The sequence below is a fragment of the Periplaneta americana genome, chromosome 3, assembly GCF_040183065.1.
Source record: "Periplaneta americana isolate PAMFEO1 chromosome 3, P.americana_PAMFEO1_priV1, whole genome shotgun sequence".
Lineage (NCBI taxonomy): Eukaryota > Metazoa > Arthropoda > Insecta > Blattodea > Blattidae > Periplaneta > Periplaneta americana.
Window position 1 is genome coordinate 53,029,635 of NC_091119.1, and position 27,115 is coordinate 53,056,749.

The 27,115-nt window shown below is 36.5% G+C and overlaps 1 protein-coding gene across 2 annotated transcripts in view; it reads left to right on the plus strand.

Annotated features, from left to right (window-relative positions):
• jbug (filamin-type immunoglobulin domains fbug) overlaps positions 1-27,115 on the plus strand; it is a 396,750-nt gene that overhangs the window by 332,551 nt on the left and 37,084 nt on the right. For both annotated transcript variants that reach the window (XM_069820534.1, XM_069820535.1), the window contains 8 exons: positions 7,457-7,678; positions 15,331-15,498; positions 16,358-16,585; positions 16,669-16,806; positions 18,517-18,690; positions 21,729-21,959; positions 24,308-24,420; positions 24,627-24,825. In XM_069820534.1, coding sequence (XP_069676635.1) covers positions 7,457-7,678; positions 15,331-15,498; positions 16,358-16,585; positions 16,669-16,806; positions 18,517-18,690; positions 21,729-21,959; positions 24,308-24,420; positions 24,627-24,825 — 1,473 coding nt within the window. The remainder of the gene's footprint in view (positions 1-7,456; positions 7,679-15,330; positions 15,499-16,357; positions 16,586-16,668; positions 16,807-18,516; positions 18,691-21,728; positions 21,960-24,307; positions 24,421-24,626; positions 24,826-27,115) is intronic.

Sequence of the window (27,115 nt, forward strand, 5' to 3'; positions counted from 1 at the left end):
ATATTCTTCTTGTTGAAGAATTCTGTAGTTTCTCGAGACGTATGGCATGGTGCCAGGTCTTGTTGGGACACACCTCTGCCATCCGGAAATGATTTTTGCAGCTGGGGTACGATTCTGGTTTCCAATAAGTGAATATATTTGTCAGAATTCATCATTCCCTTGATAGGTATTAATGCTCCAGGCCCTTCATGTGTAAAACAACCCCAAAACATTACTTTAGGGGGGTATTTGGGTGCTTGTTGGAGATGAGCTGCTGTTACTTTTTCGGATCTTTTCCGTACGTAAGAAACACTGTGGCCGTGGACCTCGAAATGAGACTCATCGGAAAAAAGTACATTCTTCCAGTCATTCACTGTCCAGTGTTGATGTAATTTTGCCCACATTAAGCGTTTTTTGCACATAACAGGGGTCAGCAGTAATTTGTTTCTTAATAGGCTTACGAGCCCTTCGTCCAGCTTCCAAAAGCCTACGCCGCACTGTTGTGACGTGAATATTCGTCCCAGTGGTAGCCATTAACTCGCGGGTTAAGCCGACAGCAGTTAGTCTAGGATTTAATTTACTTTTCCTGACAATTAAACGATCATCTGCAGGTGAAGTCTTCCTTTTCCGGCCACAGTTTCCTTTTTTCCTGGGGTGTGATGGATCCAGTCTCCCTGTATCGTTTTATGATCGAATTAACAGTAGCCAAACCGATGTGACATTCTGCAGCAATTTGCCTGTGTGTCATAGAAGAATGCTCTGCTAATGTTATAATTTTAGACCGTTTTCGTGGAGTTGTATCCATTTGTGAAGACGACAGAATGTACAGAGGATTGCAGTATTAAGTCTTCAACACAACTGAAATGCTTATAAGTACAAAACGACAGGCAAAATGTCACATATTATAAAAAAAATAATAACGACAGACCTTCAACAATGGAATTACACGTACTACAGATGCCAATTAAAGCGGTATGAGCAGCTGTGAGGCCAAAAATGACAGAAAATGTAAAAATATGTCGTGTTCGGATTAATTTGCAAGCTACTGTAGCTAAGGTTGGGATTTGTATCATTGTTGCAATGCGATTTTGTGTGTGGTGTGGGGTATGAAACCAGCATTAAGCACTTTTCATTAACTTTATTCGAAAGCATAACAAAAATCTCAGAATCTCACTGTTCTATCTTACAAATTTTTATTTGAGTGATAAATTTAAATGTTGGGGCGAAGTTATATTTATAAAAGAATTGTAATACCTTTGTTCAAGATTTATGTACAGCATTTATGGCTGTTTTGTGCCTTTCATTTTGTAAAGTACTGGTATTTAGCACAATATTCAGAATTCTTGTTAATACTGTAGATATTATAGTAAAGCGGCACTTGTACTTGTTGGTTACTATATTATGTAGACCAAGTCTTACTGTAATTGGTTCTTGTGGCTCTTTTTTCTTTTTTTTAGTAACCTGCTTAAAAATGTGCCTCTAATGAAGGGATAATATTATACTCAGCTGCTCTTACTTCTCACAATTATTGATAATTTAGCTATACTACGTAATAAATTTATAAATGGGTGAATGACGTAAGTCAAGTATCCTCTATTAGTAAAAAAAAATTATTATTTATTTCCAAAAACACTTTTGAATTACTGAAACTGTTTAGCATCAGTGAGATGATATAATGATTATATGGAAGCAGTGGTGGGATGAACATTAGAGAAAGTTCAGTATCTGGAAAACATCTGACTCACAGCCTTTGCAACTCCCACATGTCACAAGCTCTGCCACAGAGCCCAGATCTTCAAGGGAAAGCTATCAGCTGACATTGTGTTGTGTGTTCAATAACCTAAACTCATTTCCAGAGGTTCTACATTGCGTTCATTTTATTTTCTTACTGCTAAGCAGCACTTTCACTGTCGATACGTGAGCTACTGGCTTCCATCATTGTATTCATGTTGCATTCAAGCCATTTTTTATTTTTAGTCTGGTTTTCGTAATCATCAGTGTAGTGACGTGTGTGGATCAATTGTTAGCCTAGCATTAGAAAATGAAAGAAGTCATATGGTGGATCTGTCTCTCCTTATTTCTATATACTTGAACTGATTTTGATCAAACTTGGTGCACATATACGAGTAATACTGGTCTAGGACTTAACTGGGTTAAAGAGAAACCATGACAGTCGAAAACTCTATTCAGTGAAATGGTAAAGTGGAGAGCATAATTTCTTTGGCTATCCTGTATATCTTTATTGTGATTTTTTTTTCATTTTATATGGTTTTCCCTCGCCCATTAATACAAATGAAATCATGATTTCATACACAACATTTTCATATAAGCCAGTAATTGGTAAATAAGTTGTACAACCATAGAAATATTTTAATTTGATGAGAATTAAATAAACAAATGCACTTAGTTAGCCGAAATTTATGAAATTTGTTAAAAAATGAGTCTTCAAAGTCCGGACATGGACTTAATGTGTTACTGATATTTCACCAGACCAGAGCATGTATCGTGTCCCTGATATTTTAGATCAATGGTTCAATCCCTGAAGATAATTTTCACTGCTTTTCTCAGTTTCTAGAGTGAGTTCTAAAAATGAACCCCTTTCACATTCTCACCAACACACTTGATGACCTTGCAGAACTAACATTACAACAACACACCTGCACTTACATGCTTTAAATAGTGTTTAATGGTTTGTTTCATGTACAGTGAGTCCCAGCATACATTCCTGGTGTTTATGTTGTTGGCCGACCAGCAGCCAAGGCCCCCCCCCCCCCCCAAGCTATTACTGCTGCTTGTGTTCATGAACTTACAGTGTATCGCTGGATTAAAACTTATATACTATGTTATATTAAAAAAATTTAACAAGTTTTTAAAATTGGTCGTCCCTGTTATATGACAAACCACTAAAGATGCTGAATCGACTATTCTCACTAGTTCGCCTGCCTTTATCTGTGTGGCTGGTGAATCTTCTAATGCTTAGCTTATTTCATCACTCCTGACTGATGTTTATGTTATCTTCCAAATTCATCTCTTTTTGGTAGTTCCAAGAGAGAGGGAATGAAGGAGAGTGAGCTAGAGATCACCACGTGAAAGCTGCATGATTGGGAATCCCTATTCCTCAAAACTAGCTGTGCCAGTCTGTAGTATGTCCTTGACAGCATCTTAATAACTATTCAAAAGATTGCCCCCCTAATATTGATTTCATATTCACTAACCATAAATATGTTCATGTGAACTATTATCTTAACATCAGTTGCTATTGGATCCATTGGTGGATTAAACCAAAGTTCAATTCGAAAAATTCTGACAAGTGCAATAAACGCACTCAATGTCTCAGTTAAGAATACATTTGTTATATTTTGCCATGGTTACATATTCAGTGCGTGTACGTGTAGTCATTTTGAAAACGTACATACAGAAAAAGAAATTGTGTAGCAAACAAGGGAAAATTTCAGACGTAAATTTCCTGGCCTCCCAGTTCCGTGTAGAAAAACAATACTAAATTGAGTGAATAGGTTTAATGAAACAAGTTCTGTGAATGATGTGATGTGAATTATGTATCACATAAGATGGGCAACATTTCCAGAAGCTGCTGTGTGAAGGGTGAGTACAGAATGTTTATTAATAACATAGTATGTAAGTTCAAATCCGGCAAAAAGTGGTGAGTTCGTGGATGCAAGCAGCAGCGGTGAAGGGGGAGGGGGAACTGCCACTGGTCAGCTGACAGAAAGAGCTCACTGGGATTCACTGTATTATTTGCAGGGTTATGTAAGCTCTTGCAAAGGATTAACCAGTTCAATCTAATGTAGGATCTCTTTGGTCCTTCTTTATGGTCGAGCAACAATGTACATAAACTGATATTACATACGAGTGTTCATAATTTACAATCATCCTTCATCTGCCATATCTCTCTTTCACTTGTGTCTGATAAATAAAGGGGAAGAACTCTGCTGTTTCTCTTCTATATTCTGTCCTGCATCTACCTCTGTACCAAGAGCACATGCATGATGGAAAAGTAGTGAAGTTGGTGTCAATGTTTACATTTGATCGTGTGTTATTGTGTTACAATAAAAAAATAATTTAGACACATGTTTGTCTTCTTCAGCACAGATTCTTTTATTCGATTTTATTTTTATTGCACATTGCGTTATTCATTTGAAATATATCATACCTTGACATTCTGAATGCTAAAAGAATACTGGTATATGTACACAAGTAGGTAACTGGAAAAGGCGAAATTGATTTGTGACCCGCAGTGTGGCTTTATTTTGGATGAAACAGATGCATATCAATATACACCGTGTGACAGATATTTGCGATTATAACATCGCTTATCAAAATGACAAAAGGAAAGAAGTGGGGGAAAAAAATTGTACATATATTTTTACAGAAACTATGCACATACATAAGACATTGGCTGTTTGTGTGCATAATGGTTGCACAGATCCAAGAGAGAATGTTTACTTTAATTTGATTAACTAAGTCCTCAAGGTATGGTCTGTTTTAGATGAAATTAGCCTAAGAAGGTTTGTGTTTTCTTGTTCCAGGTTCGACCCCTTACCGACTTAGACATTACTGAAAAGTACTGACATTTTAAATGTTATGTTATCTTCACACTTACAGAAACTTTTTAAACAAGACTGACAAGTTTGCTGTACTTGTGTACGTGATACGAGATAGAATGCGAGCAGGTTACAATGATGGATAGACCCGTTCAACGGGCATAACAGTTTAACTGTGCTACCCCTGCTGGAGGGATAAAGCATCTTGTTTATTAGAAGCTTGGTTTTGGGTGCTTACTAACGTCTAACATTTAGAGCATTCCGGGATCGTCTTTGCAGTTTTAAGACGTCATAATAAAGTATTATGGTAAATGTGAAGGGTGTTAATATAGAACTTATTTATTATGTTTGTGGAACTCTCTGCACACTAATTTTCAGGGTTCCCGACCTATAACTTGTAGGGGAATGTATGACGATACCTTTGAGTAGACAGAACAGAATTGGCACCTGACAGTAAATATGACAAACCACCTTAACAGCCTTTGGTTTGGGTGACGGAGCTAGTGCAAACAGCTTCTGCAAATCTGTTTGGTGTAAGTTTCCTGGTTCTATTATTTTCTCACTGCTTATGGGTGTTACTGAAAGCACTGTTCTCAAACCGAGATTGTTTCATTTATGCCATCATTTATCACATAATGTCTTTTATATTAATTAACTCTTAATTATTCATTTTTACACTGTTGGTTTGAGAATAGTGCACTATTTTTGCACTTACAGCTTCTGTGAGATCAGCACCCTAACCAGTCATGTTGCTGTTATGCATGAGGATAGGGAGCAGATCCACGGAAGCTACACCTTTGTTGTTATGGGTTGTTTCAATGTGGAGACTAATTACATTGAAGCAGATGAAATGGCTTCCATAATATTCCACGGTGCTCCATATTGTTAAATATCTTATCATCATGGAACCATTTCATTTTGCTCCATGTTTCTTGGGTGTCTTAAACTGCTTTTTCTTATAAAACCTTTAATTTTTTTCTATTATCATATCATTTCATGAACACTATAGTCTATAGCCATATTGTAGATTCATATTCATGCAAAAGCTTTAGTTAGTAATAATCTGAAGTAGTTAAAGGAGCGTTCTAATCTGTGATAACATTCTGTTGTGCAGTTGGCATGTTTGATTACGTTCCCATGGCATCATGATTTGTTAATGTTAATCGTTAATAAAGAAACAAAAAATATGGAGAAAACATATCTATATGTAGATATTTTGTTTCAGTACAGCTTGTTTGTTCTCTCTTAATAAACTTTAAGGAATGTATGTGCCAATCAGTTATCAAACTTAAAAAAAAAAAATTAATTGTATATAAGCTGTAATTGTTCCGTATTTAATTACTCTTTAGAAATATGCATGCACAGATGCATATAAAATCTTAGATAATTCTTTGAAAAATAAATATTGACTTTCTAAGTTTAGCGTGTTATTTGCAAGCTGAAAAACTTTCCCAACTATACTTGATGTGTATTGTTAAACAGCTTATGGTTCCTATTCAGAAATTTAAAATTTGTTTTAATGCATGATTTTCTTCAGAATATTAGTGTTATAATACGTGCTTGTGTAGTATAATGGTACAGAATATTTTAGCACAATAACTTTCTTAAACTGGCAATGTCTTCAAAATTCTTAGGTACCGGTATGTTATTGTTCACTGCATTGTATACTGTGAAGAAGATTTTTCTTATAGTAGAATTTTATTATAACAAAAATTTTGAAAAGTCATGATGCATGCGAGCGCCCCACGTTGGAATTCTCTTTTGAGCTGAACACAAGTACAGGGGTATAAGTTAGACGATGTATTGAATCTGAATGACTGCAAAAGTCGTTATGCTTGTAAGTAATATATTTAATTAGGGATACTGGACACTTGAGATCCCCTCCATTTTGACTTTCGTTATTTGTACTTTATAGATTGTAAATTAATAAAGTACAATCGATTCAGTGAATTTATCCATTATGTTAACTTCCTTAAATTTGTTGTTGATTAAACTGTCATAGTTTAATTGTAAACTGTGTACAGGTTTGGCTCACAGGGAGAGATCTTTTTAAATATAATTTTTATTACCATTAAGTGAGCTTGGCATGATTGTGTCAGTTAATAACTAATGCACTTGAGAAGTGTGTTCATAGATACCAAAAATTGTGAAGTTGAACTTTCTCTTTTCCAGAAGCGTAAATGCATTTAGGTTTTGATTCATATTTGGAACAGACTTCTCAAAGAGCAGTGTACAGGCTGATGCTAGAGCATTATGATTTCTTTTGTACAATTTTTTTCTGTGCCTCTGATCCTTTGTAAGGAGTTGGGGAAATGAATTGGACTCATAGAGAGGAAATTTGGTTTCTGTAATAATTGACACTTTAAGAAAATTTAAATTCTTGAGCATGGTTGCAGGTGTGTAATCTCAAAATTTACTAATATAATTTTGAAAGTTGTTCAGAGTGAATGTACATATGGATATTCTGTCAAAAAATAAATAAATAGAAAAGTGATTGTTAATGAAATCACTTTGAATATAAGGTTATCTGTAATTATAATGAACGTATGGAATAACACGTGTTTCTTAAATGTTTAATTAATTATTGTAAAGCAAAGACTTTCATGATATTTTATTAACTCAATGATTATATATGGAATTGTCCTAGTTTTAGGATCTCTCTTCACAAAATTCCTCAGTGTAGCAAGTCCAATTGGAAATGCGCGCGTCTATATCTTATACATGGTTTTTTGTATATCAGAGGCATGGAAAAGAATTTACTCAAGTGACATGAAAATATTGCCTCACTTCTACCACTAACAGCAAGTTAATGTTACTAAGACTCACAGGGAATGTTCCCAAGACACTGCACAATACCACTGTAAAGTGACGAAGCCACAGCCACTGTTACCATCTGTTACGATTGACACTCGCAGGCCCAAATGGACAATCAGTTCCTGCCCAAGTCAAAGACACGGGCTCGCAGACATTCCAAGTTGAGTTCACACCCCGAGTGGCTGGTGAGCACCGCATCGCAGTGGCGTACCGTAAGGTCGCTATCGCTGGGTCGCCCTTCTCCAGTAAAGTGTATGATGTGAAGGCGATCAGAGTGAAGGATGTTGCCAAGGGCATTGTGGCCAAGCCTATTACATTCCTAGGTAAGTAACACAATTCATACTATATTAAATTAATTATTGTTTATATAGGTAGTTTGTTTTGGGAGTAAATCCCGAAAAGACAAAGCATATGATTATGTCTCATGACTAGAATATTGTACGAAATGGAAATATAAAAATTGGAAATTTAACCTTTGAAGAGGTGGAAAAATTCAAATATTTTGGAGCAACAGTAACAAATTAAACTCAGAATAGATATGGGAAATGCGTGTTATTATTCGGTTGAGAAGCTTTTATCATTCAGTCTGCTCTCAAAAAACCTGAAAGTTAGAATTTATAAAACAGTTATATTACCGGTTCTTCTGTATGGTTTGAAACTTGGACTCTCACTTTGAGAGAGAAACAGAAATTAATCCTTTGCAGCACAAATTAATTTTTTATGTTTTTCATTTCATGGATCATAACAAAGCTTTGATCATTTTTTTTTTCAACATTTTAACTCTGCACACAATTTCAAAACATAGATGGCACCTCTACGTATACTTGAGAGGTGGTTTCTTGGTGGAATATCTGTGCCATAAAATTTAGAAAGAAAGAAAACTGTGGTTCTTCTGAACAACCGCTATGCTGCAAAGGGTTAAGGGTATTTGAGAATAAGGTACTTAGGAAAATATTTTGGGCTAAGAGGGATGAAATTACAGGAGAATGGAGAAAATTACATAACGCAGAACTGCATGCATTTTATTCTTCACCTGACATAATTGGGAACATTAAATCCAGACGTCTGAGATGGGCAGGGCATGTAGCACGTATGGATGAATCTAGAAATGCATATAGAGTGTTAGTTGGGAGGCCGGAGGGAATAAGACCTTTGGGGAGGCCGAGACGTAGATGGGAGGATAATATTAAAATGGATTTGAGGGAGATGAAATATGATGTAGAGATTGGATTAATCTTGCTTAGGATAGGGTCCGATGGCGGGCTTATGTGAGGGCGGCAATGAATCTCCGGGTTCCTTAAAAGCCACAAATAAGTAAGTATAGGTAGTTTGTTCATTTGTTTGCGTTTAAATGCTTCAAAATTCAGTTATTTTAATAGACTAAAAGCATATATTGGTGTCCTAACCTCGAATAAAAATTCAAAGAAAGTGAAGATTACTGTAACTTCATATCATAATTTCAGGCTTTCGAGGAAAGAATTATTTAGCAGTGTCATTTTGAAATCTCGTGTAATAGAACTGTGAACGTCTTGTAAATGTTAAGGGATTCCATAAACTATTCCTTTATTGCATTGAAATCCTACATAAAGGGGAAAATTAAGTCAGCAGACATAAGATAAGAAGCTTTCTGAAACAAAACAGAATAAGGCATGGATTATTTTATTCAACACTATAAATATGAGACTGATAATTCACTCACTGCACATCTTCAGGATTAGTACTCGACATAATTGCCTTGCCAGACATTCATACTCTATATGATTAACATATTTCTGTTTCTCAACTGTGTACTTTGTGAGTAAAGAAACAAAAACATCTGCAAGTACGTGTAACGTTGAATATGTAAATGTCATCAGCTACAAATATTGAAAAGTGAGGTAGCAAATGACTTCATTGCTATTAGTGTATGTGGATTAGGAACCAACCAAACATCAAACTTTCTTACAATTATTAATGCTGGTTGAGTGCTGACATGTTCTGCATCCATTTTTTTCTAATTTGCATGATATATTCGTTACTGGAAATATGTTAACAGAAAGCCACAGTTTAAGTTACACAGAATTTGTGTGCACTCAAAGTTGGGTTCTGGCATCTTGTGAGCCCATTTGAGTTGTGTGGATATAAAGGAAAAATTGTGACAGTGTCGTGTATAGTTCCTGGGGTAGCTCAGTCAGAAGAGCATTCGTTCACTAATCGAAGGGTTCTGGGATCGATACTCAGCTTCAGAACAATTTTTCCTTGAAATTATTCAATATTATGGAATGTTGATGGAATGATGTAGATGCCAGTGGCGGCTCCTGCATATTTCTTAAGAGGAGGAAAGAAGTTAACAGCTCAAAATGACACCTTCTTGAGGGAAACATGCTACAAATTAGCCTACATGCATATATGTAAAACCAGGTAGTGTTAGCGTTGGCCTTCCCTTTTGTAAACTGAGTTTCCTAAATTGTCCAAAATATAATATGTTTTCACTTCCATTCATTGTTGAATAATTGCACAAATTAACAATTACAAGGAAATTCACAAGCTCGCAACATTTTTCACGCACACTACAGCATCATATGTGTTGGAAGAGACCAACTACTAGCACGTAATCGGAACCGTTTTACGGAAATGGGAATGAGAAATAACCTGTTAGGAAAGCGAGAACACTGCACCCACTCACGTGGTCTGTGTTGCTACATGTATATTTTACAAGTTTAGTATCACATGCTTTTGAAGAATGTCAGTTCTTATAAAGTCATACTACCATTATTGTTCAAAGCTGCCGGTGGCCGATTAATTTTCTTATGTTAAAATAATGTAGTTTGCAGTAGTTTCAATTTCAAATATGTTTGTAAAAAAACTGACAACTTGGCTGTTGTCCTTCTAGTAGACAATGAATGGAAGTGAATTTCAGGGGCCAAAAAGATCTACGATACTAAGGTAGAACTACTTCCTCTTTGTTTTATGTAAATCCAACTTCAACTTTCAGATATCCTCGAAAGTTTCAAATCATGAATAGTAGCTTATATAAAGTGCAATGAATAATATATTTTGATTTATAATTTTAAGAAAGTTTATATAGTGTCTTTCATAGCTTTGCGTTAAAACTGTTTTTATTGTGTCTCCTCCTAGATGTGTTATAATCTGGTTGAATGCAGATGGCAGCGGTAGCAAGCTTACTGCAAGACCAGTCGGTTTCTATTTCCCACCCATGCACTGATTCAGAGGAGGATCTCCTCCCTCTCGGTTCATTTACTTGCTTTAAAACTCTGCTTCTTTCTCTGGCCGCTAACGCACTGTTGTCTATGTGTGTTAACTACAGTAAAGGAGGAATGGATTGGCTTTCCAACACACAAACATCTCGCATCCTTCTCACAGTTTTCTAGTAGCACATGAGTGCGCATCATTTAAAACTCGATCAACCGAGAATTTCTTATAGCTGTGAACTTAAAAATTATCGAATCTTCCTCGAATTTCAAGGCATATATTTCATTTGGTATTTACTTTCAAAAGAAGAAAAATTTGAGGAAGACGTTCCTCCCTTCCCTCCCCCGAGAAACCACCACTGATAGATGCGAAATATGGGGAAACTGGAGAACCCCGAGCCATGGTAGAAACTTATAATTTAGAAACTCTTCCTGAGATTTCTGTGAACAATAGTGAGATAGAACTGAGGCTACAGGGATGCAGGAGTATTGGCAATATCTGAGTAGGAGAGTGTTTAGCTTGCCCTGTTGATACGATGTGGTGGCAGGAAAAGAGAGAGATATGGAATCTGGGATCAACAAGCTTTAGCTTGCGACTTTCCTACCACAGAGGGTTTAAAGGAAGGACTGGGGTTAAGCAAGCTGGGATGAACAGAGGGAATCAAAGTTAGGAGTGTTACGGGAGTGAATGATAGAGAGTTGCAGCCAACATTGTTAGTCGATGTTAGTGAGTTCAGAGGGAGGGCTGGTCTGACTGCCTTGTGGTCTTTGAGTTGCACTTATATATGCATTGAGGTGACATGCTGGGGTGGTGCAATAAGTGAGAGAAGATCTTCTCTCCGCCTTCTCCAAGCATCCTTATGCATGTTTGCATGTGAAAGCTGAGCCATTTTCACCTTGGTGAGGGCTATAGCCACATGGTGACCTGCTGGCCATGGCTGCATACTCACCTCCTCAAATGAAGGGGCTCGCTACTATACTTGACCTGCTTAGGGTTTACAAAGGGAAATAGTGACTGTTGGGGAATTAAAGGGTACCAAGGAGGCACAAAGAAAGGCTACAATAGCTAATTACACTGAACAACAAATTTTTACTTTTTGTCTTGCTCCGAAATAAAAGTAGGTGAATATTACTAATATGTGTGCCCTAAATCTGAATTTAAAATCCAAATTGCCCCATCACATACCATTTTCCGGGGAAAATGAATTGAATTTTTTTTTACCAAACTTATTTATTTTTAATTTTTCACTATTACTAATAAAATTACAACACACTAGGGATTCAAAATTCCTCATAATACTTGAAAAATGTGTACTGGATACAAAAATGATGTTACATAGTTTAAAACACAACAACAATAAAAATATTTCATGCATATAATCAGAAAATCTCGGAATTTGAACTTATATTTAAAATAATTTTTTGGATGACTTCTGTTTATAACTAGACCCGGGACTGTATTTTGCAAGAACCAACAGTAGTCTGCAAGCATGGTAGATGATGATCTTCCTTTATATCGCCTTTTCATTTCTGATATTTATAGATGAAATCTTTCTCCATGTTTGTCGCTTACTGCACAAAGTTAGGAGGAAAGAAATCCAAATGAGATTGTAAAAAGTGTATTTTGAGAGATATATTACACTCCATTTTGTCATATGCACTTAACATGGTTTCCACAACAAGTTCTATGTAGTTCTCTGCCCTATAATTTCCAAGGATTTTTCAGCAAACATCTTTGAAAGTGTGCAGTACCATTCTTTCTGTAACGGAAAGTTTTATTCAAACAAAAAGTCAGCCATAACTTTGTGTGGACCGATGAAAATGCCCTTTTTAAATTTGTCTTCACTCAAACTGGTAAACTTTTCTTTAAATACCGAAAACCGCACCCTTGTTTGTTCATCGCATAGACCTCACTTTGAACTATTATGAAATTTACTTAATAGAAGGGACCAATATCTGTTTATTGATTAGAAGTACAAATATAACGTGCCAACAATCATAAGAAACCGGAAATAAGTCATAAACTCATAAAATGCATTAGCTTTTGTTTTGGTTTATACTCCCAATCCTCGCCAGATGTTTCCTGGGGGAGTGCTTATCGAAAAGTGAAATCGTAGTATGTCTTAAAACCTTACGTGATACGAAGAAAAGAGATGCATTTTCGGATTCAGAGCACATCAAACCATAAGGGACACATTGTTTTAAGTCGGAGCAAAATTCTTGTTGTTCAGTATTATAGGAATAGGTCATTCAACTTCAAAGAAGCATTTGCTTAGAATGGGTTTAGCTGATATTCCTGACTATCGCAGGTGCAAGTCAGAAAGCGAAACAGCAGATATGTTCTGTGTCATTGTCCTATTATTGCAAAATTAAGGGGATCTGTGCTGAGGAAGTTTCGGTCTGACATGGCTATCATCATCCCATTTCAATCATCAAGCTTGTCAAACATCTTGGATAGTTTGAGTGATATACAAGTCACTAAGGAGCTGCTAAGGAGACAACACAGTGGATCAGTATGAGTTAGGGTTGCCAACTCTAGAGGACGGAAATTCAGGACACATTAAAAAAAAATAAAAAAGCACGTAAACTGATGATGAATTTCAGTGTAAATAGACTTGTATTTTGACGCTCAATTAATCAATTAGAATTGCCTTCGTGTTATTATTTGGTTGTAGCGGTGTAGCCATATATTAAAAAAACATGCCATATGTCTGTACATACTGAAAAGCACAGGCATTGATAAGTATAATACATGTCTCTAACTCACTACATTAATATTGTTTGAAAGAATACTTGTTGCTTCCTTTGTTTTTATTTATTAGTTCTTTGTTTGTTGAAATATAATAAAAAAAATTCTCTACATGACATACTCGTATTGAAGTTCGTCTTTACTAAGAATTCTGATTTTACAAGTTCTGGCCTCATCTGGTTCCTCTCGTCAGTCCAGAGATTCTTAATTTTTTAAAAAACTCGCTCCACATGAGAATTGTTAATTGGAAGAGCATGTATGTATTCAGCAATTTTCTTTAAGTTTGGCTCACTACATGTCTTCAAAACAGTGTCCTAGCATTCTTGAGGAATTGGTAGATCTTTCAGTATCGGCTTCATCTCTTTCAATAGGCAGTACTCTTGGTACAATGCATCACCATTTTCAAAGTCCAGTTCTATAGTAACATGCAATATATTCACAATTTCAGTAAGGACGCTGAATGTGAAAGTGTCATGAAGGCTTATTGAGAAGTGAAGAATAGTAATCAAACCATTTCTGCAAATAGTCACTGGTACTCTGATACACATTCAGTGCTTCCACCTTAAACAGATGCATATCAGAATCACTCAAGTTATTCAAATGCTGATTTACTGCCAAGTCATTGCAAACTATGTCGGATCTCTAATAATGAAATTTCAGAATATAATATTGCAATGAGCAAAATTCCGGACATTAAGCTCCTGAAAAGAATTTAATTTTTTTCTTGCATAGAGGACTGATTTCCTGACAATCCGGAAAAATCCCGGACGGTTGGCAACCCTAGTATGAGTGCGTAGTCTTGTCTATTCTCCACTCTTTGCAATCCAACCCAATAATTTATAAGTTCGAAATATTACTACAAGCAATAAACTCGCTATTTTTATAAATCCTCATATTAGAATTTTAAAACATATGCTGAACGAAAAGCTGTCAGAATTTCTTATCTTTCCTCATAGATTGTGAAAAAATGTTCTTAAAATTATCCAATTTAATTCTGTCGAGGTCATAGGCGGAGTTATGGTCCCCCCCCCCCCCCAAACTTGTCTCAACTCTTTTTTAACGTTAGAAAATATTGAATTCAAAAGATTTTTTTTGCTTATTTTTATGATTAAGTTTCTATGCTTAAATTGATGAATTAATGTCTTCAGATCATGCATCTGGACCATAACATTTATTTTAAATTTTGAATGTATAAGAGCTGCTATACCTCATGGAAGCATTGTAATGTTCCTTTTGCAACAGCCTGTACTCATGTGTTAGAAGTACAGGTATTCAGGCTGCCACTTTGATAAATAACATTGCACAACAATGCAGAGAAAAGAAAGGTGATCCCGGTATAATGTGTAAACTTAAAAACGGGATTAAATAAAATAGAGTTTACATTTCATAAGATATCTTCAGGAAGGTAAACTTCGTATAAAAAACGATGAAAGAGTAATGGAACGGAGAAAAATTCTCTCCGGCGCCGGGACTTGAACCCAGGTTTTCAGCTCTACGTGCTGATGCTTTATCCACTAAGCCACACCGGATACGCATATCTGCATGGAAATATCATATGTACTTCGGTACATTAAAATAATATATATTCGTATAAAAAAGCTTCTGTTAGCATTTTTACGTAGTTTTATTGATGTATGTATGTGTTTCTGTACGATAGAGAAAAAGAGGGAGATTGTTTTAAGTTATGCCCTATTATAATTTGTAGTAGACCTACAGTTCAAGCCCTATACAACTCGGTCTGAAACATTGCGGATATAGATGTAACTCTGTAAGAAACATGCTCCTGAAAATACCTTTATTAAATGATCATATTCCAATATACTGTACCATGGTCAAGTTATAACAGGGGGAGGAGGTAAATGATTTCCTCCATAACCTCGTTATGTGGGGATTATATGGTTTTGCTTTGTCCCCCCCCCCCCCCCCCAAGGAAACAGTTCTCTCTCCGCCTATGTTCGAGATAGAACATACCTGATAAACATAAAAAAAAAAGAGAACTAAGTTTCACCTGTCTTCATATTTTCATGTATTTCAGTTGAAACGAGTCAGGCTGGCCCAGGGAATCTGGAGGTGACTGTGAATGGAGGCCGAGTGCCCACATCAGCTCAAGCTCAGGGTCCCCACACATATGCCATTTCGTTTACTCCAAGAGAGGCCATAGCACACACAGTAGATCTACGTTTCAATGGCGAAGATGTGCCAGGTGAGTTCAGGAATAATTGTTCAGAAGTCAGAAGATCTTGGGAGTTATAGTCCCGTTGCTCTTATTTCCGGCAGCCAATTACATTGCAGGTCGGCTACATTTAAACGTGTGCGTCTTGTGATTCGCTGATGAAGATAAAGAAGGCTCGATAAATACTTAATATAATTCGCCCGCCATTTTAGCTCGTTCGTTGGCGTTTGCAGGAAGCACACGAGGACGTTATTTGCTGCTCAATTATTTGCTGAATTACAGTGAGTTTGATTTATTATCATAGAAGCTACGACATGATAATGTTTAACGGTGTGGCAAATAGATCCCTCGTCCGGTAGATCGGCAACGAAAGAACAGAAATGGCGAACGATACTACCTACCTAGACTTTATAGAGCCTTCACTTTCTATGACGTAAGCAAAGAGGAGTAGCCACTTCGGGAATAACAGCGTCGCGACTATAGATTTCAACTTCAGCTTTAATAGAACCATATACCACCAATAATTACATAATTATGGAGAGCAATTCTAAATCAGATATTGCTGAAACAATCAACCTCATATCCATCCGATTTTAAGTGTTAAAAGTTTTGGTTTGACATGGCTATCATCATCCCATTTTAATCATCAAGCTTGTCAAACATCTTGGATAGTTTGAGTGATATAAGAGTCACTAAGGAGCTGCTAAGGAGACTAGAACTAGGGGTCCCAGGTTCAATCCTTGGTGTCAGAACGAATTTTTTTCCATTAAAAACAAATGGTAAACGTCACAGATATTTCAGTAAGACCAAAAAACTAATCTTTACATAGATCAATAATGAAGGCAGTTTTTGTAACAGTTCTTTCAGTTCTCACGTATTTGTTGCACAGGAAGCCCCTTCACTTGCCAGGTGTCAGAGGCAGCACGGGTACTAATTTCTGGTGATGGATTGGAAAAAGTCGCAGTGAACAGGGCAGCTATGTTCTGTGTGGAGGCAGATTCATCACTAGGAAGGCCCGATGTCCAGGTGCTGAGCCCTTCAAGGCGTCCCTTGACAGTCGATGTGGGTGTGCAGGCTGCTGGCAGATACACAGTGCACTTCACCCCCACCGACGTGGGTAAGTCCTCAGCAGGTGTCATACAGTAATAAGCTGTTCTTCTAGTGCCCTGGATTGGTACTGAGTCTTGTTATGTATTTCAGGTGACCACAGTGTAGAGGTGAAATTGGCAGGTGTACATGTGGAGGGCAGTCCATTTCTCGTCAAAGCATATGATGCAGCCAAGGTGAAAGTGACTGACATTAATTCTGGTGTCGTTGGCAAACCTGTTTTCTTCAGCAGTAAGTGTCAATATTTAGTGTTACTGCAAACATTCATGTTAAATTATTATATTGAATTTTAAAATTAAGTATTGTACAAGGCGTGTTCTTGAATTAAGTTCCAAAGGGTGTAGTAAGTAAACGGGAAGATATTTACAAACCATTTTTGTTGCATTGTATTCCCCACTCTTCAATTACTTCTCAACATAATCTCCACCATTATTGAGGCATTTATCGAATCGTAGCTCAAGTCTTTCTATCCCCGCATTGTAGAATTCGCCCGCCTTCGATGCGAACCACTCCCGCACTGCACTGTTTTCACTTTATCGTTTCCATCAAAACGTTGACCACCGAGGAACTTCTTGAGGTGCAGCAAGAGATGAAAGTCACTCGGACCCAAATCCGGGCTGTAGGGGGGATGGTCAATTTGTTCCTGTCCTCATTAATTTTTTCATCGACAGCACGCACCAAATCGTCATTGATCAAATATGGCCGACTGGTACGCTGCTCGTCATGCACAGAGACGTGGCCCTCGTTGAACTTCCTAACCCATCTCCTGACCATTCCATCACTAGTGGCACATCACCATACACCTCACAAAATTGACGATGAATGTCAGCTGGTTTGATGTTTCTCGCATTCAAGAAATGTATAACAGACTGCATCTCATAGTCGGCGGGGTGCTCGATCACTTTAAACATTTCAACTGATCTAACCACACACACGGACTGAAGTTCTGAAACTGCATGCACAGCTTGCCTGAGGACTAAAGAAGAAAACACGCATTCGCAAAATAACGATTGCAGTGATGCGACGGCTATAATTGAAAACGGAACTTACTTTAAGAACACGCCTCGTACACTACAGTTAAATTTTCATATCTTCCTTTCAATAAATTTGTCGTGAATCCATCTTTTTGTCTCTCTCACGTGAAGGTGAGAAGACAGGAAAAGGAACATGGACAAGAGGATAAGTGTATCACAACACTTTGTTTCACTCCTATCTTTTCATATATTAAATGCTGACAGTCATTCCAGTATGTAGAGTCCAGTGCGAGGCTTGTAGCAGAAAGCCTCTAAAAGCATGGCTACGATTTTGACTCACAAGCTTGAGGGGGGAGGGGGTATTGATTCATCACATCTCCGTATGAAAAGAGGTTAGCTTTCTGTGACAATAATACGTCGCACTTTAATGGTCTTCTACGAATGTGCTGCATTTTGAATGTTAGTTTAATCAAAAGTACATGCGTGTATGTGTTATATATTAATTTTGTGCAAAATGATTCATACTGAGAGAACATTGAGTCATTATTTGTAGAATTAAAGAGAAACCGTTTTCAAGTTGGACGTACGAAACAAAATGGGCTTATATTTACATATTGAAATAGTGGATGCAGGAAGACAAAATAGAAATTTTCATTATGGTATAAGAAATATCCTTGGCTAACAGAGTGCTCTGAGTCAGATCAGTTATATTGTTCCTGTATTCTGTTTGGGGGTGAAAATGGGTGATCTCATCTTCTTGTGGAGTCTGTGTCATAAAAAATGTTGATAGAAAAGCAGATAAACATTGCTCCATAAAAAGGTATAAGGTTAGCAGATTTTTTAAAGCCTACCCAGTATTTACACCTTAGCTTCGCCACTGGTAATTACATAATGTGTTTTCCATCAACACTTTTCGGAACTGGAAGCAGTGAATTCTTTTTAAATTATGTTTCTTGACTTGTTTCAGTCAATGCCAGCCAGGCAGGGGCCGGGAACCTTGAGATCATTGTGTCTGTCAATGGTCGAAATGTGCCCAATTATGTCCAGTCTGAGGGGAATGCAAAGTTTCGAGTCAACTTCAAACCCCAAGAAGCTGCCCCACACAGTCTAAGTGTTCGCTTCAATGGAGAACCTGTTCCAGGTAGCTACGAAAAAACCATTTGAAACGTATTAACTACTTGCTAGTACTGCACTGAAACGTGTTCCATAGTAGTCTTTCATCTTTTCTTCATACTACAACTGTTTCCATCATCATTAGTCATGATTATTCTTAGAGTCCGGATTTTTATGTTATATTGATCCTAAAATTAATATGTAACTAAAAACCTCAAAATACATGTATGTACTAAACTATGCAATATCAGAAGTGCACAGGGAGTTACAAATTGTTACTTATTACGAAAAACAGTTTTGTTTTAAATAAATGTAAACTAAGAGATTCATTTCATACAAATTACAAATTTGGTGCAATCAAAATTGCACAGAGCATTAAAACTTGTTATTTATTTAAAAAATAGTTTTATTTAAAATAATGATAAATTAGACGATTAATTTCATACAAATACACATTTTTACATGTAACGATAGTAGTTTTTGTTTGATTCTAAAGTTAATCAAGACTTGAAACACAGTGTGCTACGAGATCTTTCTCCATAATTTCAGTATGTTGTTATACACCTAAAACGATCTTTTGACATTGGGTGAGGTTATTGGTGCATATTTAAATAAATGATTGTGGCGCAATGTCTGACTAATAGTAAATAAACTGGCTTAACCTCGATTTCTATCAAGGACTCTTTCGAATTTTTTTACGACTTGCTTACTTGCAGTTTCACAGACAGGGCTGAGTTTATTTTTTGCATTACAGATGATGTCCATTGATACCATGGGTGAAAGTTCAATAGTTTCCAAATTTTCGAGGCTCCCAGAAATCCAATTGTAGTTGTAGTTGGTAGTTGATATGTAACACTTTGTACGCAGTTTTAGAATAGTTTCAAAATTTTCGATGCTTCCAGAAATCCAATTGTAATCGCAGTCGATGTATAACAGTTCGTACGCAGTTTTAGAATAGTTTCAAAATTTTTTATGTTTCCAGAAATCCAATTGTAGTTGCAGTCGATATATAACACTTCGTACGCAATTTTAGAATTCTGTAAGACATGTTGCGAAGCAGTCGAGTGAATATTGGAATAAAAGGTAAAGCACTGTCCAGTATAACAAAACATACCTCCTCCTTCTCTGTAAACATCAGTTAACAAAAGACAAAGTTAAAAGAAGGCATAGAGACATGTGGTCGTTATGTACCGAAACCTGCCCTAGATTTTTCTGGTGTTGAGAACAAAGTGCAAGACGTCAGGCTTAGCAGGTAAATAAATACCAAGTTATACCTGAGTCGTCATATTTTGAATGCTGAAATGTGTATACCATTATGTACTGACAACTTTTAGTTTAAAATTGTATAAATATTTTTACAATTTCGTTTTATCTATCTATCTTCGTAGTGTATCTAGCTATTTGCTGACAACACGTGTTCCACTAGATTTCACTATGAATTTCCTCTTACAAATGATGGGTAAAAAGCATGATGCTGGTTGTATATTTCAGCAACCACATTCCAAAGATGAGGTGTATTCAGTATATATTGGAGAGAATTGTCCAAGGTTACAGGGATTGTAGATTTTAGATTAGTTCTATGGATGTTTGTGACAGGGCAGTTTAAGAGGATATGTTCCAAGTCTTCTTCGTTATTGTTGCACCAGCAACAACTACTAGAGTCAACAAGATTAAAACGGTGAAGATACTTCTGAGTGATAATATGGCCTGTCCTGGCTCTTCCTAAGAAAGTTTGTATGTGTCTGGGAATGTTGCAGAACATTTGTAAATCATTAGATTTCTTTCGAATGTTTTGAAGTACTTGACCTTTATCAGAAGAAAGCCATAATTCGATCCATGAATTTGTTAAATGAGAATTAACTGCAGAATATGCGCTGGTTAAAGGAGTTGTTTGCATAGGTTTGATGTTGCCTGTTTGACAATATTATCTATAATCTCATTTCCAGTAATGCCACAATGACTAGGTATCCATTGGAATACTATTTTTTTTTTAAGATTTAGATTATTTAATATTCTTTGTATAGAGATTGTAATTTGTGCATAGGAAGTTGGAGTATATTTCATGATATTTAGAATAGCTCCTATCGAGTCACTGAAAATGCATGCAAGTATATCAAATAAGGAAGACACATGTAAAAGAGCTGCCTCTATGGTCAGTAGTTCTGTTTCGAGACTGGAGGGAGATGAACATGATATATAATATTTCTAGTTATATTTTGGGATATAATACCCTGCGCCTGAAAGTCCACCATCAGGATTCCGTGACCCATCAGTATAGACATGAAGAAAATGTTCATATTTGTTACATAATTTCGTTTTAGTGTGTGCTGAAATAGCCTATTCATAATTTTCTTTACAAAGCTTTTAATTAAACAGCTTTTGGCATGAGTATTAGTTTTATATAAAAATATGCAGGCCTAGTATTGTGCAAAATAGCTAAAAATTTGTGGTATTAAAATTAAATATAATGGTCAAAGTAGACTAATTCGCCAACATTTTGAGTTTTCAGACAGAGACATAATAAGTAAAAAAATATGTAATTACATAAAAATCTGGACTTTACTCATCATCACTGTTCTCATCACTATTAGTTATCATCAATCATTTATCATCACAGCTACCAAGAACATAACTACTACTACCACCAGTGGAGTAACAGTTAGTTTGTCTGGCCATGAAACCAGGTGGCTCAGGTTCGATTCCTGGCTGGGACAAGTTACCTGGTTGAGGTTTTCTCCGGGATTTTCCTTCAACCCAATATGAGCAAATGTTGGGTAACTATCTGTGCTGGATCCTGGACTCATTTCACCGGCATTATCACCTTCATCCCATTCAGATGCTAAATAACTAAGATGTTGATAAAGCGTCGTAAAATAACCCACTAAAAAACTACCAACACCACCATGCCACTGCTGCCACCACCACCGCCACCATATATGTCCAGTTTGGTAGCCGACACAGTTAAACTTCCATCTCATAGTAATGACTTCATTGGAATTCTATAATATGTGTTCTAAACAGTGGGGATGCCACTAGCAGTTTATGACTCAATACTCGTTTATACAGGATCTCCATTCATGTGTAAAGTGCTTGATGCAAATCAAGTGCTGGTGTCTGGGTCGGCTCTCAAAATGTCTCCACTTGGAAGGACTGCAGTTGTAATGGTGGACCCCCAGCTGTCGGCAGGAGATTTAGGAATTTGTGACGTCACTGTGACATCTCCAACAGGACAAACTATTCCTGTCAGGCTGACCAAGACAGACAAGTTCACAGCAGAGTTTGTACCAACCGAAGTGGGTGAGTTATACTGCATTCAAACACAAGTCGAATTTTACATGCATAGTTATAATATATTCCTCACTACCTTATTATTGAAAGTCGCAAAATATTTTATGAAATTATTCCTACTTAACCTAAAAGTATGTACTACAGTAAAATTCCTCGTAACTGGCACCCAAATAACCAGCAATACCATAACAATGGCACTTTTGGTTGGGCCAAAAAAAAAAATGTTTAAATCTGGGCTAGTCTGGACCATCAGTTTTGCCACATTAGGAAGTTCACACAAACATTCGTTTTCAGTGAATATTCGAACCTAAAATTAATGTATTATTTGTGTTGTGTGATGTGTTCTAATAAAGAAAATCCTCACAGTTTTTATGTTTATTCAGTTATGAGCAAGTGATAGAGAAATTAGTTTCACATGGGTGCAGTTTCAACATTTGGCACCATGAAATACTAACTTTTTTTTTGTATATACCAGTATTTATTCAATTATCTGGAAAAATCTCATATCCGGAACTAGCTTGGACCCTTTGGTGCCGATTAAGAGGGATTCTATTGTATTACGATTTCTGCTCTTACCTGTTTGATGATAGAGATGCTTCTGACAGCCTGAATTTTCAGATTTCTGAAAGATGTCTTACCTTAGATAAAAGCAGGTATTTGACTTCTATCACTTTCATTTAAAATTACAGCTGTCTTGAGGAAATACTAAATCTTCTGTAATAATAATCTTGGTACTTTCGACTAACAGAAATGATTCTATACCAAGGCTCAATTTTATGGAAATTTCTTCTTTAGTGTGTAAATAACTTTCCTGTGAATTGCTTGGATTCTAGTTGTTGAATGACAAAATTGTGTATAAATATCTATGATGCAGTGTAAATGGACATAAGTCAAAATATTAAAATTTTCAGTATAGCAAAAGCAAAGTTTGGAATTAGGACCAATATGGACTGGAATACTGACACTCTACATCATTATGGAAGAGGCTAGACCTATGCTCTTTATACCGTCTGAAGAAGTATAATTTGTATATTCACATGATGGCCATAATTAAAAAACCATCAATTTCTGACTTACGTCCTTTTTACCCTCATCAGAGATATTTATTTTGTAGGAAGATAGGACAAGTAGAGAGATAGGTTTGGAAGTAAATCCCGAAAAGACGAAGTATATGATTATGTCTCGTGACAGGGATATTGTGCGAAATGGAAATATAAAAATTGGAAATTTATATTTTGAAGAGGTGGAGAAATTCAAATACCTGGGAGTAACAGTAACAAATATGAATGATACTCGGGAAGAAATTAAACACAGAATAAATATGGAAAATGCTTGTTACTATTGGGTTGAGAAGCTTTTATCATGCAGTCTGCTGTCAAAAAATTTGAAAGTTAGAATTTATAAAACAGTTATATTACCGGTTGCTCTTTATGGTTGTGAAACTTGTACTCTCACTTTGAGAGAAGAACATAGGTTAAGGGTGTTTGAGAATAAGGTGCTTAGGAAAATATTTGGGGCTAAGAGAGATGAAGTTACAGGAGAATGGAGAAAGTTACACAACACAGAACTGCACGCATTGTATTCTTCATCTGACATAGTTAGGAACATTAAATCCAGACGTTTGAGATGGGCAGGACATGTAACACATATGCGCGAATCCAGAAATGTATATAGAGTGTTAGTTGGGAGGCTGGAGGGTAAAAGACCTTTGGGGAGGCCGAGACGTAGATGGGAAGATAATATTAAAATGGATTAGAGGGAGGTGGGATATGGATTAATCTTGCTCAGGATAGGGACCAATGGCGAGCTTATGTGAGGGCGGCAGTGAACCTCCGGGTTCCTTAAAAGCCAGTAAGTAAGGAAGATAGGACATTTAATAACCTAGACCTTTCAATAACAAACTGATGAAATAAATGTTTATCTACAGTGAGGCCACAAAGTTCTGTTACTCCTATTATAAACAAACAAAATGAAGGGCAATTCTTTATAGTAGTTTTTATTTAGAACTTACAATGAATTTAAGATATTTCTGTGGTTCTGACCATTAAATATCTATAGGCTCATTGTGTACACTGTCATTCTCATGGCAAAGGATATTATGTCGCCAAATTCTGTGCGACATTTTTTGGAGCATTGCTGGCATGACATAAATGAAAGCATGTATCACAGCATCAATGGTGTAATTAGTCGTATCAGCCATTGTTTAGTTCATACGATCTGAAACTAACGTAAATTTACATAAGGGGCAATGGAACTTTGTGGCCTCACTGTTTATTAACGACTATCCTGATGAAATGTGAGATGTGCTTTTTTATAATATGGAATACAATTTTTAAGAACTGCTTGTCTTTCTACAGGTCGACACAGCGTTTCTGTGATACTGGATGGTGAACCGGTTAAAGGCAGTCCATTTGCATGCAACATATACGATGTCAGCAAAGTCAAAATCACTGGACTTGTCCCATCCAAGGTATATCAGCAGGAAAAAGTATGAAGGCTGTTCTAGATGAGTGATGTGCAAAATATTTTTCATTTTGCTTAAAGAAACATTACTTTACTTGTGCGAGTTCTATTTCAATATCCTAATCTGTATCTTGTATGCTACTGTAATTAATATTCAAGCAGATAATTCTGTACAGTTGTTCTCGTTGTAATTATATTATTCATGTGCTGTAGGTTGGTAAGCCTGCGACATTCACTGTGGATGCTTCAGAGGCTGGTGAGGGCACTCTGGAGTTGGTGGTGAGCACTGACAAGTCGACAGTGAAGGCAGAAGTGGTGGCCTGCTCCAGAGGTCTGTATGACGTCACCTTTGTGCCTCACGAGCCTGTGCCACACTTCGTCAACATCTCGTTCAATGAGGAGGATGTACCTGGTGAGTGCCAAGTTACGTTGTTGTCACTTGTATTGAATTAATAATTTTTAATGCAAGTGTGATGCTTTCAAGTCTTACTTAAAGTTAAGAGCAGACATTGGGCTCTTACAGACTAAACTTTTCTAGAACGTTCCTAAAGTTTCAGGTACTTTATAGAATTACTGAATTTTCTGCTTAGTATATAACAGCTCTCTGGCAAGTGTAGAATGCCAGAACTGTACTTGTTTTTTTTGGGGGGGGGGGTGTTGACCCATTGCTGTGTCTTGGTGCATTGAAATAGAAGTCATTACAGAACAGTAAAAAGTTTGTCTGCTCTGTATTTATTTCTTGAGACTAGTTCTTAAACATGTTATTGTCAAAATGAGTAATGTTGCTCAACTACTTCCGAAAATAAACACACAGTGTGCTGTCTCTGATTCTTTGTTGTTTATGCCTGTCAATGATGTTACCAATTTCAGGAAAGGGGATGCTACTGTTACTCAATGTATGACTGCGTAACGTATTTTATATAGGTACTGTGAGCTGTACTGTGTACCATGAAGGTAGAGATTAGAGTCGTGCACAATTGGTTACAAAAAATGTAAATTATATATTACTATTCAATGCCTGGCCCTGTAGTCAGTATGCAAAGCTCTTCTGTCTCGCAGAGTATCTCAGGTTCGGTTTAATGAATATTCGAGTTGTTCCTCACTCTTTGTGGGTGGACAGCAAAGGCAGACCACATTGAGCTATGCAGGAGTTCAAAGAGCCCTTGCAAGGACATACGTGCTACATGCCCTGCCCATCTCAAACGTCTGGATTTTAAGTTCCTAATTATGTTAGGTGAAGAATACAATGCGTGCAGTTCTGTGTTGTGTAACTTTCTCCATTCTCCTGTAGATTCATCCCGCTTAGCCCCAAATATTTTCCTAAGCACCTTATTCTCAAACACCCTTAACCTATGTTCCTCTCTCAGAGTGAGAGTCCAAGTTTCACAACCATACAGAAGAACCGGTAATATAACTGTTTTATAAATTCTAACTTTCAGATTTTTGGACAGCAGACTGGATGATAAGAGCTTCTCAACCGAATAATAGCACGCATTTCCCATATTTATTCTGCGTTTAATTTCCTCCCGAGTGTCATTTATATTTGTTACTGTTGCTCCAAGGTATTTGAATTTTTCCACCTCTTCGTAGGATAAATCTCCAATTTTTATATTTCCATTTCGTACAATATTCCCGTCACGAGACATAATCATATACTTCGTCTTTTCGGGATTTACTTCCAAACCGATCGCTTTACTTTCTTCAAGTAAAATTTCCGTGTTTTCCCTAATTGTTTGTGTATTTTCTCCTAACATATTCACGTCATCTGCATAGACAAGAAGCTGACGTAACCCGTTCAATTCCAAACCCTGCCTGTTATCCTGAACTTTCCTAATGGCATATTCTGTAATTTGCTGTAGTAAGTCATAGTAATTTATTCTTTACACACCAGATTTCATATTATGCATTACACTTATTTCCTTTGTTGTTACCGGTGTCCATTGTTCATTTATATACTAGTTATGAAGATAAGCGTATTAAAGTGTCCAATCAATTGTAGGCCTATATCAAGCAATTACATTTTTTAAATTACACGTAGTAAATATCCTTCAATTGTTACTCCGTTTGTATACTCAAGAAAATGTCAGTGTTTCTGTATGATGAAGCACACCTGGTGTTCTGTCTAGTCTGCAAAAGATTAGGAGTAACCGGTTGAAGGTCGAACATTTCGGTCAGATGCTCTGCCTTGTCGGATGTTCTCTGACCGGTCGAATATAAACCGGTTGTAATCCCTATTTTGCAGTTCTCTTGTAGAGAACTACCGCAACACAATTCTTAATTGCAAATTCACTATAGTCAAAGACCATATATTTAAATGCAAGTCTATAAAATCTGTACATTTATTTGTCTTTGGCATTTGAAATGGGATAATATGAGCGTGTTTTTATATAATTTTAAGTTCTTTACCTTACCTTCATACTGCATCAATAAAATTATGATCATGTGGTGTCCCAACTTATATAAAAATTCTAATGCAAATTAATAGCTTCTAGTGACAGACTGTATTCTTATTAGTTAACAGTGAATTACTACCCTATGATGTAAGGATACATGAATTACTACCTTATGATGTAAGGATACATGAATTACTACCTTATGATGTAAGGACACATTGTAGCATCACTAAAAAAGATTGATTATGGGAAGGTTTTGTGTTTGAAAAACTTTGTAATTCGTAATAGTTGATCAGCTTTGCTTTCCAT